At 43.5% G+C, this 16,469-nt stretch overlaps 1 protein-coding gene across 5 annotated transcripts in view; it reads right to left on the bottom strand.

Annotated features, from left to right (window-relative positions):
• Positions 1-16,469, bottom strand: part of LOC122946008 (H(+)/Cl(-) exchange transporter 5) — a 174,931-nt gene that overhangs the window by 136,700 nt on the left and 21,762 nt on the right. For 3 of the 5 annotated variants that reach the window (XM_044305282.1, XM_044305281.1, XM_044305283.1), the window contains exon 2: positions 15,672-15,833. In XM_044305282.1, the coding sequence (XP_044161217.1) occupies positions 15,672-15,816 (145 nt within the window). In that variant the 5' untranslated portion in view covers positions 15,817-15,833. Of the gene's footprint in view, positions 1-15,514; positions 15,642-15,671; positions 15,845-16,469 lie in introns of those variants that run through there. The other 2 variants (XM_044305284.1, XM_044305286.1) reach the window with 2 other exon arrangements.

Raw genomic sequence — 16,469 nt, 5'->3', positions numbered from 1 at the left:
CGCGATGTAAAACGCCCTACGCCAAAAGAAGTACAGGAGCTTCTTTGGGGCGTATTGTCGCACGTTTGTGCCCATAGACTTCAATGGGAACGCTGCAAAATGGACGTTTGCGCGTTTCAGTCTTAAAAACGCACGTACGGACGTGCATATTGCACATGGCAACAGGCACACAGACCACACCCAGGTGATCACATGGCTGTTTTTCATTGGACGCCTCTGTGGTCAATCGCAAGAACGCGTGTGCGACGTGCGTTTCCTATTTCCAAAATACTGTAATACGCCCCGAAAACTTTTGACAAAAACGTGCGTAAAACGTGCGTATCAAATACGCTCAAGTGTGAACCAGGCCTCAGAGGTCTTTGGGACTCCACACAACTCAAAGCAGTATTTGATCAGTTGACATCACTACCACCCTCTATTGTGGGTCTGTAAGAAACACATATGACTCTGGATACTCTACAGTGGCTGGGTAGAAGATGCATGGAATGGGCATATCACTCGGTCCGTTCAGTGTACTCAGGGAGGGGGGGGGGGGGGGGGGGTAAAGAGTGTCTTCATTTGTAAAGATGTGCCTTTCCGACTGCATAAGTCTCAGACTGATGTTTTTGTATATACCCCTGCCGTTCTCTAGCTCGGTAATAACTAGCTATCACGCCTGTCTATACTGCTTCTGGGGGATTATAACTATGCGGATGGATATTGGACATGTTTCTAGTGCGGCAGCCTCTCCATTTGGGAGGCTGTTGGAAGAGCTGGGATTGGTGGAGAAATCCGAATGAACGATGCTAGTCTTGTGCCTCTGGAACATATGCCTAGCTCTCCCACATCGATTTAGCATTGCGTAACCAGGCAGTGTTACCATGGGTCTCCCAGGCTTCCTATGCCCCCAGTGTGATATCAGACCATTCTATTATATCCATCAGTTTGTGTATGGGAGGGGCACGGAGACTGGGATATAGAGGCTGGAAGCTAAATCCAGCCTCATTCTGGATCAGCCTGGTAAACATGGTGGGAGTTTGGAAGCGAGGGAACTACTACAGTTTACTGAACGCTCAGTCAGACTGGAAGTAGTATGGAATATGCTGAAAAACCAGTAATTTTGTTTCCTTGAATCCACCATGACGGCTACGGATGAGATTGAACCCTTGACCTCTGTAGGGGCAGGAAATACACAGAGAGAGAGTTTAAGAAGCCCCCACCCACTCTCACCCTGAGTGTGTACCAGATACCAAAGTGTGTGTGTGTGTGTGTGTGTGTGTGTGTGTGTGTGTGTGTGTGTATATATATAATGTATTTTTTTTTTCTTAGTGTGTGTCTGTATATATATGTATATATATATATATATATATATATATATATATATATATATATATATATATACATACATACAGACGTGGACAAAATTGTTGGTACCCTTTGGTCAATGAAAGAAAAAGTCACAATGGTCACAGAAATAACTTTAATCTGACAAAAGTAATAATAAATTAAAATTCTATAAATGTTAACCAATGAAAGTCAGACATTGTTTTTCAACCATGCTTCAACAGAATTATGTAAAAGAATAAACTCATGAAACAGGCATGGACAAAAATGATGGTACCCCTAGAAAACACAGAACATAATGTGACCAAAGGGACATGTTAATTCAAGGTGTGTCCACTAATTAGCATCACAGGTGTCTACAACCTTGTAATCAGCCATTGGGCCTATATATATGGCTCCAGGTAATCACTGTGTTGTTTGGTGATATGGTGTGTACCACACTCGACATGGACCAGAGGAAGCAAAGGAAAGAGCTGTCTCAAGAGATCAGAAAGAAAATTATAGACAAGCATGTTAAAGGTAAAGGCTATAAGACCATCTCCAAGCAACTAGATGTTCCTGTGAGTACAGTTGCACATATTATTCATAAGTTTAAGATCCATGGGACTGTAGCCAACCTCCCTGGACGTGGCCGCAGGAGGAAAATTGATGACAAATCTAAGAGACGGATAATCCGAATGGTAACAAAAGAGCCTAGAAAGACTTCTAAAGAGATTCAAGGTGAACTTCATGCTCAAGGAACATCAGTGTCAGATCGCACCATCCGTCGTTGTTTGAGCCAAAGTGGACTACATGGGAGACGACCAAGGAGGACACCATTGTTGAAAACGAATCATAAAAAAGCAAGACTGGAATATGCCAAACTACATGTTGACAAGCCACAAAGCTTCTGGGAGAATGTCCTGTGGACAGATGAGACAAAAATCGAAGTTTTTGCCAAGGCACATCAGCTGTATGTTCACAGACGAAAAAATGAAGCATATCAAGAAAAGAACACTGTCCCTACTGTGAAACATGGAGGAGGCTCTGTTATGTTCTGGGGCTGCTTTGCTGCGTCTGGCACAGGGTGTCTTGAATCTGTGCAGGGTACAATGAAATCTCAAGACTATCAAGGAATTCTAGAGAGAAATGTACTAGCCAGTGTCAGAAAGCTTGGTCTCAGTCGCAGGTCATGGGTCTTGCAACAGGACAATGACCCAAAACACACCGCTAAAAACACCCAAGAATGGCTAAGAGGAAAAAATTGGACTATTCTAAAGTGGCCTTCTATGAGCCCTGACCTCAATCCTATTGAGCATCTTTGGAAGGAGCTGAAACATGCAGTCTGGAAAAGGCACCCTTCAAACCGGACACAACTGGAGCAGTTTGCTCATGAGGAGTGGGCCAAAATACCTGCTGAGAGGTGCAGATGTCTCATTGACAGTTACAGGAAGCGTTTGATTGCAGTGATTGCCTCAAAAGGTTGCGCAACAAAATATTAAGTTAGGGGTACCATCATTTTTGTCCATGCCTGTTTCATGAGTTTATTTTTTTACATAATTCTGTTGAAGCATGGTTGAAAAACAATGTCTGACTTTCATTGGTTAACATTTATAGAATTTTAATTTATTATTACTTTTGTCAGATTAAAGTTATTTCTGTGACCATTGTGACTTTTTCTTTCATTGACCAAAGGGTACCAACAATTTTGTCCACGTCTGTATATATATATATATATATATATATATATATATATATATATATATATATATATATATATATATATATATATGAATTCAGCCTGCTTTTGTGGGAGGGGTGTAGGGAGCTTCTTAAACCTCAGCCGCCCAGCTCTCCGGGTGCACGTCCTCTCTCGCTGACGCTGGTAGGAGGAGCTCCAGAAATAGCACCTTCCTTTTTCGTCCCCGAAAATCTGCGCAGGGACATTCTCGCAGGCAAGGACGTGAACCTGGCATTGGTCCTCATCTCCACGCACTACACGGTGGAAAACCGGACCATCGCTTGCGGGGACGTGTCCGTAGTCTTGAAGGCCAAAGACTCCAGGCTGAACAAAAAACTCTCCATCCCACGTTCAGCCTCTACCGCAACATCATCTGCTCTCTCAATTTTGCAACCCGCATCATGCCACAGCGACGATCCTTCACAGCAAGACTCCTCCAATTGTTACCCACAGCCACAACCCAGGACTCGCCGATTCAACTGGACCGTGAAGCCCTGGCCGACCTTGACATGTGGAGGGTCTTTCTGTCAGCATGGAATGGCATCTCCATGTTCGTCCCTCGCTGGAGTCCCACCTGCCCGACCGTGTACTCCGATGCGGCAGCATCCGTCGGGTTCGGCGCCTTATTCAGCCACCAGTGGTTCGCTGATTCCTGGCCCTCCCAGATCCACTCAGACCCTCAAGCCATTCAGTCCTCTCCTCTCCTTGAATTGTACACCATCGTGGCAGCCGCACAAGTCTGGGGCGAAGAATGGAGCAACATGCCCGTGCGTTTCATCACCAACAACCACACGGTCGTCGACATCATCACCAAAGGCAGATCCAGCTCACCCAAAGTCATGCGCTTCCTACACAAGCTCACCTGGCTTGCCCTCAAGTACAATTTTCATGTTTCTGGCACCCACATCCAGGGCATCAGTAACGTCGCAGCAGATGCCTTGTCTCGCTTAAACCTAACTCTCTTCTTCCAGGTCATGCCACAAGCCGAGAGAATCGGGATTCCACCCCCGGACTTCGGCTCTCTGATCCTGGACTAGACAGGCACTTAGTCATGGCTCAAACTCTCATCCGCAAGTCCCTGTCCGAAAACTCCACAAGGAACTACCAGTCTGGTTGGAAAGCTTTCGAGGTATTTCGTCACCTTCACCCCAGGGGCAACGTAAGCGAAACTACTTTCATCATGGCTTTCCTGGCATACTGCCACAAGGACCTACACCTCTCTTTCAGCACCATCAGATCGTATCTGTCAGGGGTCCAGCATCACCTCATGATCCATCATTCAGACAGCAACCCAATCTTTTCTTCCCACACCATCAAAGCCACGCTGCGGGGTATTCAAAAAAGCTCTCACAAATCCGGACCCTTCAGGCAACCCATCTCAGAGGACCTGTTCAGGAAACTCTCATCCTCCCTAGACGGCAGTACTTTTGGCCCTTTCAGAAGCTGCATTCTCAAAGCCGCCCTCTACTTAAGCTTTTACGGCTTTCTCCGGCCCGGGGAATTTACCGGCACCTCTCCTCACAACTCAGGCCCTGCTCTAAACCAACTCACCCATAGTCACGAGCATTTCACTTTCACCTTGCCAGTCTCCAAAACCTCACAAACCAGGCCCCCAGTGCACATAGAATACTTCCCTACTTCCAACTCCTGGTGTCCCGTGGCCGTCCTCAACAGGTTACTAACCACCCTGGGCAATCGGGCTCCCGCCAGCCCTCTCCTTCCTTTCCCGTCACGACTACGCACGTCCTCGCAGTTCGTCAAACACATTCGCAGCCTCGCGTCAGGGTTAGGGTTCAACCCCCAGGCCATCACAGGCCATTCATTCAGGATCGGAGCCGCCTCCAAACATGGGGTCCCGGCCCATATCATCCGCAAGATGGGCCGCTGGAAGTCCTCCTGTTTCTCACAATACATCCCGCATCCGAAAGACGAAATCGCCGCGGCTTTCTCTGACTTAGTTCTGTAGTACCATCATTCACAATAAAGAGTTGCTTCCTACACCTTTCCTACTCGTATTTTGCCCCCTTTATTTGGCCTACCCTCGTCACGTGGCAACAGGCACACCACCAGTCACTGTAGCTAGATTAGGTTCAGTCACACTCTCCAGGCTTCGCGCCGTAGCCAGGACCACAAATATATTTTATTTATTTTTTCATAATATATACTATACTTTATGGGAGGGAATATATGAGCAGTCATGGTGGATTTAAAGAAACAGAATTACCGGCAAGTCCAATTACAGTTTTTCCATTTCATCCACCATGACAGCTACGGATGAGAACTAACAGATTACTAAGAAGGGGGAGGGGGTAAATCCGCTAAAGCAGAAAAGTTCAGGCAATAGTGTTTAATGAAAGTATTAATGCTAGACCAGATTGCAGCCCTGCATATCTAATAGAGAGATACCCCAGCTTTTTCTGCCCAGGAGGAGGCCATAGCCCTAGTAGAATGGGCCTTAATTCCCATGGGACATGTCTGACCCAATAGGGTATAACAGTAAGCAATGGTTGTTTTTATCCAACGCCCTATGGATGTCTTGGAAAGTTTTTTCCTCTTTATTTTTTCACACAAATTTAATTAAGAGATTATCCTTTCAAAAGGGTTCTGTAGCTTTAAGGTACTGGATAATTAATTGTCTCCAGAATATCTACATCCAGAAGACTCTGCCATTTTTCTTCCATGGGATCCTTTGGATCACTGCAGAAGGAAGCTAATATAATTTCCTGGTCCCCATGGAAATTTGAAACTACTTTCGGGAGAAAACACGGATCTAGTCGCAATACACCTCTATCAGGAAAAACAGATAGATATGGTTCTTTACATGACAAGGCCTGGATTTCTCCTAAGCGCCTAGCGGATGTAATTGCTTAAGAGATGTTTTAAAGGAAATTTCTGTTACTGGGGCAAATAAAGAATTTGTCAACTCATTAAGGACTAGATTTAGGTCCCATAGCGGAGTGTTATGTTTTAGGGAAGGTCTAAAGTCTAGAAGCGGCTTTAATAAATCTTCTAATCCATCTATGGTTTGCTAGTTTAGTATCGTAGATAGCACCCAGGGCTGATATTTGCACCTTCAAAGTACTAGGCCTAAGGCCTAAGTCTAGGCCCGTTTGTAAAAATTCCAAGATCTTTTGTATGGAAGGAGATTATATAAATGGGGAGAGACTTGAGCAGCCACGAGTAGTACTATTTCCAGAATTTTGCACGCCGTGAAAATACAGACCGGCCATCCAGCTTGACAAAGGGCACCAAATGGGCCCGAAACGTTGCAGACAGCAATAAATGTCATAAAATAACTTGAGAATATACCACTGGTAAATAAAGGTTGAATTACAAACTACATCGGTGTGCTGTTTCTGAAAAAATTTATTTAAAGCTACAATCTCACTCCGCGGGTGGAAGGAGGTAACAAGAGACGAGCACCCACAAAAGCCATTCAAATTAGACGTGTGCTGAGGTGTCATTACGATTAAGAATATAAATGGGGAGAGACTTGAGCAGCCACGAGTAGTACTATTTCCAGAATTTTAGATAAATGGCATCCATGGCTTTTTTCCTGCTGGCTTTTAAGGTATTGATAACTATCTGAAAGGCCCTTACTCCTTAGGATCTCGCTTTTAGGATCCAGGCCAATAATTTGAAGAGACCTGGATTCTGATGCAAGATTGGTCCCTGTGAGAGAATATCCTTCTGAAAAGGTATCTGCCATGAATCGTCCAAGGCTACGTTTTTCAGGATGGAGAACCAGGTTCTCTTTGGCCAATGTGGGGTAATTAGTATCACTGTTACTGGGTCTGTGAAAATTTTCTGCAGAACCCTGGGGATTAATGCACATGGAGGGAACGCATATGCAAGATTCCAGTTCCATTTTACCAAGAAGGCGCCTACTGCCCACGGATTTTCCCTGGGGTTCAGGGAGCAAAACTGGTTGACCTTTGTATTTCTTTTTGAGGCGAATAAGTGTACTTGTGGTAATTAATTTCTGAAATATGTCTGGATTTAAAGGACCATTCCCCTGGGTCTAGAGTCTGTCTGCTTAGAAAATCTGCTTCTGTATTTTCTGATTCCTTCAAATGAATGGATGTGATAGAGATGGAAAAAAAAAAATTCTGCCCAAGAGAAAAAATAAAAAAATCTGTTAGGGTTCTTAATTTTTGGGACCTTGTGCCTCCTTGATGCTTCAGGTAAGCAACTGCTGTTGTATTGTCAGAGAATATTTTTAGGTGTTTTTTGCTTAATAAACTCAGATTTAATTTTAGAGAGTTTCCTAGACCGCCCTTAACTTGTTATTTGACGATTTTTTTTTTTTTTATTTCTTCTGGCCACTTCCCTTGCCAGCTTGAGGAGGCCACTGTTGCACCCCATCCTGTTGCGCTTGCGTCTGTTACAATTTGTATTCCTGGTTCTTTTTGCCAGGATTACCCCTCTGGCTAGGTTGGTTTCCATCTTCCACCAATTTAAATCTAGTTTTATTTGTAGTGGGATTTTTATTATCATGTCTAAGGAGGACTGATCTTTGTTCCAACTGTTTAATATCCAGGATTGTATGGTCCTGGTGTGGGCTTGGCTCCAGGCAACCGCTGTTATGCAGGAGGTCATGAGACCAAAGATGCTCATACGGTTCTTGATCGAGGTGCTGTCTTGAGTTTGGAATTTTCCTATTTTTCCTACAATGTCTAATTTTTTCCTAAGGTAATGATGACTTCTTAGCTACAGAGTCTAGCATCACCCAGAGGAATCTTCTGTTGGATGACAGAATTAGGGAATATATATATATATATATATATATATATATATATATATATATATATATATATATAAATAAATAAATAATCAGCCAACCCAAGTTGGAATCTTTCTGTAGGAAGTTTGACATTTTTGTGGCTGTTTCTGCTTCTGAATTTCCCAGTAGAAGGAAATCGTCTAGGTATGGAAAGATTACCAGTCCCTCTTTCCTGAGGGAGGGTAACATCTCCATTACTAGTTTCGTGAAGACCCTTGGTGAGGATGAAATGCCAAAGGGGAGGGTGCAGAACTAAAAAATGGTTTATTATGTAATCTGGGCTTTGTAATGCAAACCGAAGATATTTTTGTGAATTTTGATGAATAGGAATGTGATAGTATGCATCCTTGAGATCCACAGACGTCATATAAGCCTTTTTTTTAATTAAAGGAACGATGGAGGAAATGGATTCCATTTTAAAATTTTTGTACACTATAGATTTGTTTAGGTCTTTTAGGTTTATGATGGTTCTGGAGGAGCCATCCGGTTTTTTTAACTAAGAATAGTTTTGAGTAGCAACCCTGTTTTTCTTCAGACACAGGGACCTGCTTTATTACTCCTGATGTTTTTAATTCTAGTATACCTTGACAGATTTTTGAAAGGGTATTGGGATCGTAAGACGTTATCTGGAACTTTTTCAGTGGAGTAGAGGTAAACAATTTTGTATCCATTTTTTATAATTTCTAGAGCCCAAGGGTTTGATGTTGAGGCTTCCCACTGGGTTAAGAAATCTTAACCTCCCCCCTACCCTAGCGTCATTGTTTTTCATTTGGTTTGTTTCGGGGGTTGAGGAGGAACACTCTTCCTTTGCCCCACTTCTGGCAACTCCAGTGACCAGTCTTTCCTGGGAAACCCTTCTTTTTGTCTGCAGCCTTTTCTAATATCTTATCGAGTACCGTCCCAAAGACATATTCACCTGAGAATGCTATGGAGCAAAGTTTTGATTTGTATATTTTATCGCATCTGCTAGAAATGTCATGGCGGATTTTAAGAGGGAAATGGACTGAAGGATTTCTTCTCTAGGGGTTTTATTTTTGATCTGATTATCCAGCTCATTAAGCTAGAAATACATGGCTCTAGCCACTGAGGTAGCTGTGATATTTGTTTTTACCCCAAACATAGATACCTCCCAACATTTGCTTAGAAGAGAATCTGCTTTCAATTCCATTGGGTCACGTAACTGGGATGCGTCCTCGAATTGCAGGGAAGTCCTTTTCACGACTTTTGCCACTTGAAAAATAAAATAAAAAAAAAGTACTCCCCCCCCCCCCTTCATCCTCTATCTCCCCCTCAGACAATTGGTCATCTTCCAAATATTGTTTGAAAACTGATGCTCCTTCCTCCATCTCCTCAGCATCTGAGGAGGATGGAACGGATAACCTTGGCTTTTTAGTAGGGGGGTGCGTTTTGAGGGGGAGTAAGAGAGGCCAATTGGGATCAGATTTCATCCTGAATCATGGATCTAACTTCCATCATGATAGACGGTTACTCTTCTTTTAAAAGGTCACTAATGCAAGTTTTGCAACGTTTCTTCTTATATCCCTCAGGTAATTTTTTAGAACAATTGACACATTTGTTATATTTTGGTTTCATTTTCATTTCCTTAACACCCTGGTAAAAGAGGAGCAACCCAGAATCAGCCATGTACTAACTTCAGTAAATAAACATTAGAAGAATAATGCAAGTTTCCCACTGGGAGACTTACGGATGGAGTTACTGAAGGTGGGTATGCACCGTCCATACGGATCCCGGGAGCCGACATCATTGCTGTAGACAGGTGAGACACTGTCTGAACTGCTGCGCTGTTTTGAAGTTCAGCGTCGACGTCATCTCCGCTCTTGTCCAGCGTGATGATGCACTCCCCTTACTAGCCAGGATCTCAGCAGCGTTTTGAGCAACGCCCACATGGGGCGTGGGGTGTCCTGCTCCCGCTGCTCTGCTTCCACGCCAACGGGAAGGAAAACCATACAGCCGTATGTGAAAGCAGATCCCACGATGTCAGGGACGAGATCCATGCCAACCTCCCCAGCCCAGCTTTGGCATAAGCTGCGGGAGAGCTAAGGAGGAGATTGGTAAGGAAATCTTTTACCCATGTGAGACATGTGGGAAGGAAAAGAAAGAAAAATAATATAACTCTTCAACTCCAGATGGAGTCCTCTCTGTGCTGTGCCCCATAGGGACAGGAAAACACTGAGGGTGAGAGTGGATGGGGGGCTTCTTAAACTCTGTGTATTTCCTGCTGCTACAGAGGTCAAGGGGGTCAATCTCATCTGTAGCCGTCATGGTGGATGAAACGGAAATCGTTCTTGAGGGGTTACTTTTATTAAGCATATTTCCAAGGTTAAAAACGAGAATTATAGCCTTAAGGGAGGAGCTTAATCATAGGTTGCTGGAAACTGAGATGCTTCATATAGCTGCCCAATCTCCTGTGTCCCTTGCGAACTGGAATGAGGCGCAGGAGGCCCTAAATGCCCATAGTATAGAACAAGCATCCAATCGTAGATTTTTTCTGAGACAAAGCTACTTTGAAGAAGAGGAAAAAGCAAGTAACCTCATGGCGACAGTAGCTAGAGCACAACAGGAATCATTTCATGTACATGTAGTGAGAGACGAGACCGGTTTTTCAATTACCGAGATCCCTGACATTCAGAAGGTGTTCTGTCATTTTTATACAGACTTGTATAAAACAAGAGGGACGTATAGTGCTGAGGATATGTCTAACTATCTGAATCATGTTCATTTACGGGCGCTACCGGGGGGGGGAGCGAGATAGTCTCGAGTCGCCTATCACATTGGAGGAACTGAAAGTAGCAGTGCGGGGGCATGGCGAATGAAAAAAAAAAAAAAAGGCCCTAATGGGTTGCCAGCAGAGGTATACAAACACATGGCAGATGATCTACTACCCAAATTATTGGATGTGCTCAGAAAAGCGCAAGAGTTGGGCCGTCATTCTATGAGGCTCTCCCCAAGTACCATCGACCGATCTCTCTGCTCACTGCTGATGTAAAGGTTCTGGCGAAAGTTTTGGCAAACAGCTTGGCAGGGGTCATCACGTCTGTGGTCCACCCGGATCAATACGGATTTATGCCATCCAAATCCACGGCAGTTAGGCCTAGTTCACACAAAAGTTTTTTTTTTGCGAGTGTACGCAAATTTGGTGTTCCGTATACGGTACCATTCATTTCAATGGTTCCGCAAAAACACGGAATGTGCTCCTTATGCATTCCGTTTCCGTATTTCCGTTCCGTTGAAAGATAGAGCTTGTCCTATATTTGGCCGTAAATCACGGGTCGTGGCTCCATTCAAGTCAATGGGTCCACACAAAAAAAACGGAACACATACGGAAATGCATCCGTGTGTCTTCCATTTCCGTTCCGTTTTTTCTGAACCATCTATTGAAAATGTTATGGCCAGCCCAATTTTTTCTAAGTACTGTATACTGTACATGGCAGACGGAAAAACGGAACGGAAACACAACGGAACAACGGATCCGTGAAAAACAGACCGCAAAAAAACAATAAAAGCCATACGATCGAGTGAAGTAGGCCTTAACCTGAGGAGAGTAATCCTGAATCTGCAGGTGGCCCCGGGTGACCTTCTCGGCAAAGCAGTGATGTCATTAGATGCTGATAAACAGTTTGATAGCGTTGAGTGAGGTTACCTGTGGGCCATGCTGAGGTACATGAGATTTGGGCACACTTTCTTGTCCCGAGTTCAATTATATAGTACAGTGATGGCGAACCTTTTAAAAGGTCGAGTGCCCAAACTGCAACCCAAAACCCATTTATTGCAAAGTGCCAACAAAGCAATTTAACCTGAATACTATAGTCCAATATAGTATATCCTCTATGTACTTTATTATTTAGCTATAATAGCCTGTCTACATTTAGTGCGCTGCCTGTGCTGTTCATAGTGTGCCTGCACTTTTTCCAGAGTGCGAGTGCCCACAGAGAGGGCTCCGAGTGCCGCCTCTGGCACCCGTGCCATAGGTTCCCCATCACTGATATAGTATATAAACATATCAGATATCTGAAAAATGACTGAACTATTAAAATATAAAAAAAATTTAAGTCCTGTGTGGTGAACGCCATAACAAGGCGGGGGAGGGAATGTCACTTTTTTTGGTCACCTTTTCCAGCACAAAAAAAAAATAATAATTCAGTAAGGCTACATGCACACACAACCGTATGTGTTTTTCTCTCCGCAAAAAAAATAAAAATAAAAAAAATAACACGGATGACGTTCCGTATGGCATTAAGGCATCCTTTTTTGGGCTGTTCAATTGTAATAAAGCCTATCCTTGTCCGCAAACTAGGGGAAAAAAAATAAAAAATAGAACATGCACAATTTTGTTTGTGGGGCAACGGAACAGACATGCTGATGCGGACAGAACACGGTGTGCTGTCCGCGGTTTTTCAGATCCATTGAAATTAATGGGTTCGTATCCTATCCGCAAAAAAAAGGAACGGACACGGAAACAAACGTTCGTGTGCATGTAGCCTAACAGTGATAAAAAAAAAAGTCATATGTACCACAAAAAAATAAATAAATAAATAAATAAATAAATAAATTATACCAGTTTGAATCTAGTTTGACCCGCAAAGATAGTCTTAATACAGCTCTGTTGATGGAAATATAAAAAAAGTTATTGCAAGTTACGAAAATGGCGATGCAAAAGAAAATTTAGATTTTTTTCAAAAGGTTTGTATATATTTTTTTAAAGTAGCAAAACAAAAAGAAAAAAAAAAAGAAAAAAAATCTATATAAATTTCGTATTGCCGTATTCATATTGAGACACCGAATAAGTACGTCATTTTTAGCACACAGTGAACGCCGTGATGTCAAAACCCCCAAAACATTGGTGCAATTGTGTTTATTTTTATTCACCCCACAAAGAATTGTTTATACATGTTGAAACTTTATTTCTATAAAGAAAATCTTTCACTGAATTATGTCTTAGTATTTTTTCAGTTCAACAAATTAAGAAAATTTTCGATTTAAATTGAAAATAAGCCATAGGGATAAAAAAAAAAAAAAAAAAAAAAAAAAATAGGAATTTGACTTAGCGGTAATTCACTTTCCAGAGATTCCCTTGTGACAGTACAACAGGAGGATGCTCCCCTTTGACCTTCTGGAAACAGAGAGGTTAAAAAGGTCCCTCCCACCTCCACTCACCAGTGTTTTTCCAGATTACTACACCAGGATGGATGCAACTGATTCATTAAAATAATTAGAAAATCTTATATGCAATATTTCCATAATAGTTAGTAAGGGAGGGAATGTACGGGTGCTGTCATGAGTGAATCTCTGGAAAGCGAACTACCGGTAAATCTGATTCCCATTTTCCAGTTCTTCCCTCATGAAAGGAGACGTACCAAATTATAATTTAGGGTGGGGACCAAGTCTAAGGACAACATATCTCAGATATTTATCATTGGATAAAATACCATTTCATAGAATCAGGAACAAACCCGAGACAGAAACGTTTTCATTTTGCCAGAAAACTAAATCTTGACGACAGAATTTGTGAACGGGCTAGGCACTGAGGGGGCAAGTGACCCAACAATCGAACCCAGGCCATCAGAGAACCCACCTATAGGATCGGACTCCACAGAGTCAGGCAGCAAGTCATGTACCGCCAGGTGGGATTTGGGCTGCTAAGGGACCTATACCCTGAGAGGTTTTAGCAAGGCTATTCGAGACATGGAAGGGGAGGCCCGACACCCCCTGATCCTAGTGCCAGCCTTAGGCCCTAAAAGTTCTTGTAGAATCTTTTGAATCCTAGAGCAGGGAACCTCTCTGCGTCCTTCCAGGAACAGGACAGGAAGAACACTGGTGAGTGGACCTTTTTAACCTCTGTTTCCTGTCCCAAGAAGGTCAAAGGGGAGTATCCTCCTGTTGTGCTGTCATGAGGGATGAACTGGAAAAAAACATTTTTGGGCAAAATCGCCCAGCCCTAGTGTCAGGTCATAGTGTGCTCCTATGCAAACTACGTCCTGTTCTAAAGATGTGCACTGCTAGGACTTACGCAAGTGCCCAAAGAAGAAGACTAGGGAGCAATAAGTAATAACAGTGCTAGGACTAGGAGCATCATACTCACTACTTGATGGGCACTTAAAATAAATCCATTTGTCCTCCACTCCTCCACCTGGTGCCCTTCCTGAGATTGGGCCCCATAGTAGCCGCTTACCCTGCTTCCATGATAACTAAGCCCCTGGTCATATACCCTTAGACCACTTGCAGACGAGTGTGTACAGATGCGTTGCGTCTGCGATCAGGGAAAATCGTGTGAGTAAGTACGCAATTGCAGTCAGTTTTTTTATCACGCGCGGGCAAAACGCATTGCACCCACGCGATAAAAACGGAACATCAAAACGCAGTCAAAACGTACTGTAATTGCGTACCTACTGGCACGATTTTTCCTGATCGCAGACGCAACGCATCCGGACCTAATCGGGACATGCTCGTCTGCAAGGGGCCTTAAGGTGCATTTACAACACACATCGCCCTAAGGCCTCATGCACACGACAGTTCCGTTTTTTGAGGATCCGCCAAAAAAACGGAAGCTGCCCGTGTGCCTTCCGCAATTTGCAGCGGCCCATTGTAGACATGCCTATTCTTGTTCGCAAAACTGGCAACGGAACGGAGCAACGGATGCGGACAGCACACGGCCCCATTGAAGTGAATGGGTCTACACCCAAGCCGCAAAAACTGCTGCTCAGATGCAGACCCGAACAACGGTAGTGTGCATGAGGCCTAAGATTGTTATGAGCATTAAATGGATATTCAAAACATTACAACTACAATACACATTACAAAACTACACAGAATCAATCTCAGCCCCAATACAATACATACAGATACATATACACATCTTACACGAACACCAAATTCTACTTTATTCAGCGTGAAGTGGCACATTTTGTGCTTTTTATATTGCACAATTTTGTTTGCGGACATTTCACTTAAATTCCCCAAATCCTCTAAACATGTAGCCCTGGCCCCAGCCTTTGGGCTCATTTACACGGTCATTGTTCAGCCGTGTACACCCCGCATCACAGATGCAGACTAATTCACTGGAATGGGTCTGCAATCCGGAAGGTCGGTAGCAGAACAGAGGCACGTAACCCTACGGAAGCACTACGGCCCCCAATGCACAGAACGGCCATGTGAATGAGCCCTTAGCGTATGTTGAGGGTCTAAGCGCTGAAATCTCACAACAAATTACAGGTGAACTAATTGCTATAGGTGAATAGAATGTTAAATAGTCTAAGATGGGGGCCACATATTGACTAGTATTTACTGGATAATAGCTACAGTCATAGTAACATAGTAGTAACATAGTAAATAAGGCCAAAAAAAGACATCTGTCCATCCAGTTCGGCCTGTTATCCTGCAAGTTGATCCAGAGGAAGGCAAAAAAAAAATGTGAGGTAGAAGCCAATTTTCCTCACTTTAGGGGAATAAAAAAATCCTTCCCAACTCCAATCAGGCAATCAGAGTAACTCCCTGGATCAACGACCCCTCTCTAGTAGCAATAGCCTGTAATATTATTACGCTCCAGAAATACATCCAGGCCCCTCTTGAATTCCTCTATTGTACTCGCTATCACCACCTCCTCAGGCAGAGAGTTCCATAGTCTCACTGCTCTTACCGTAAAGAATCCTCTTCTATGTTTGTGTACAAACCTTCTTTCCTCCAGACGCAGAGGATGTCCCCTCGTCCATAGTGATATGTATCGAGTGGCGAGATATGTCATGGAATGCAAAGCACATGACAGTTACTGGTGAAGTTTGAGTATAATGAGGACCTTTCTACAGCTTAATGCCAGAATCTTTACATTACCTTCAGCCATCTCACGGTCAATAGGTGGAACATCATCAGACATGGCAAAATCCAAGGTGGCATCTGTAATTTCAACCATATCTTCATCACTGGTGTTGCTGTGGAAACTACTGAGGCTGGTGCGGCGAAATCCCTTGTTGTCCATCTCTGTGAAACCTAAAACTGATTTTCACCAGTGATATGAAAAAAATAAAAAAATAAAATAAATATATAAAAACACTCAACATATTGCAGAGAGGAAAATAACTGCAACTTATATGAAGGTGGATGCATAGCTGTCTGAAGAGCAAAGTCCTGGAGCGTTCAGGTATTCACAATGTAAAGGTGCAGAGGGACTTACCTTATCTCAAGTTTCATAAGAGAACACAACAGAAAATTCCTTCTAGCAGCAGAAAAATTGAAAGCCATACAAAAAGCACACTGCACTGACAGAGGTCAAAAGAAGTAAAAGCAGCTTCCTGCTTAGGCTACTTTCACACTTGCGTTCGGGGCTCCGCTTGCGAGTTCCGTTTAAAGGCTCTCACAAGCGGCCCCGGATCCGCTCAGGATGCCTCAGTCTAGCACCGTTTGACCTCCGTTCCGCTCAGCAGGCGGACACCTGAACGCAGCTTGCAGCGTTCGGGTGTCCGCCTGGCCGTGCGGAGCCAAACGGATCCGTCAAGACTTACAATGTAAGTCAATGGGGACAGATCCGTTTGAAGTTGACACAATATGGCTCAATTTCAAACGGATCCGTCCCCCATTGACTTTCAATGTAAAGTCTGGACGGATCCGTCTGACTAACTTTCAGACTTAGAA

Source organism: Bufo gargarizans, chromosome 9, assembly GCF_014858855.1.
Source record: "Bufo gargarizans isolate SCDJY-AF-19 chromosome 9, ASM1485885v1, whole genome shotgun sequence".
In the NCBI taxonomy this organism is placed as follows: Eukaryota; Metazoa; Chordata; class Amphibia; order Anura; family Bufonidae; genus Bufo; species Bufo gargarizans.
The sequence above is the reverse complement of the archived record's forward strand: the minus strand, read 5'-3'. Positions and strand labels throughout refer to the sequence as shown.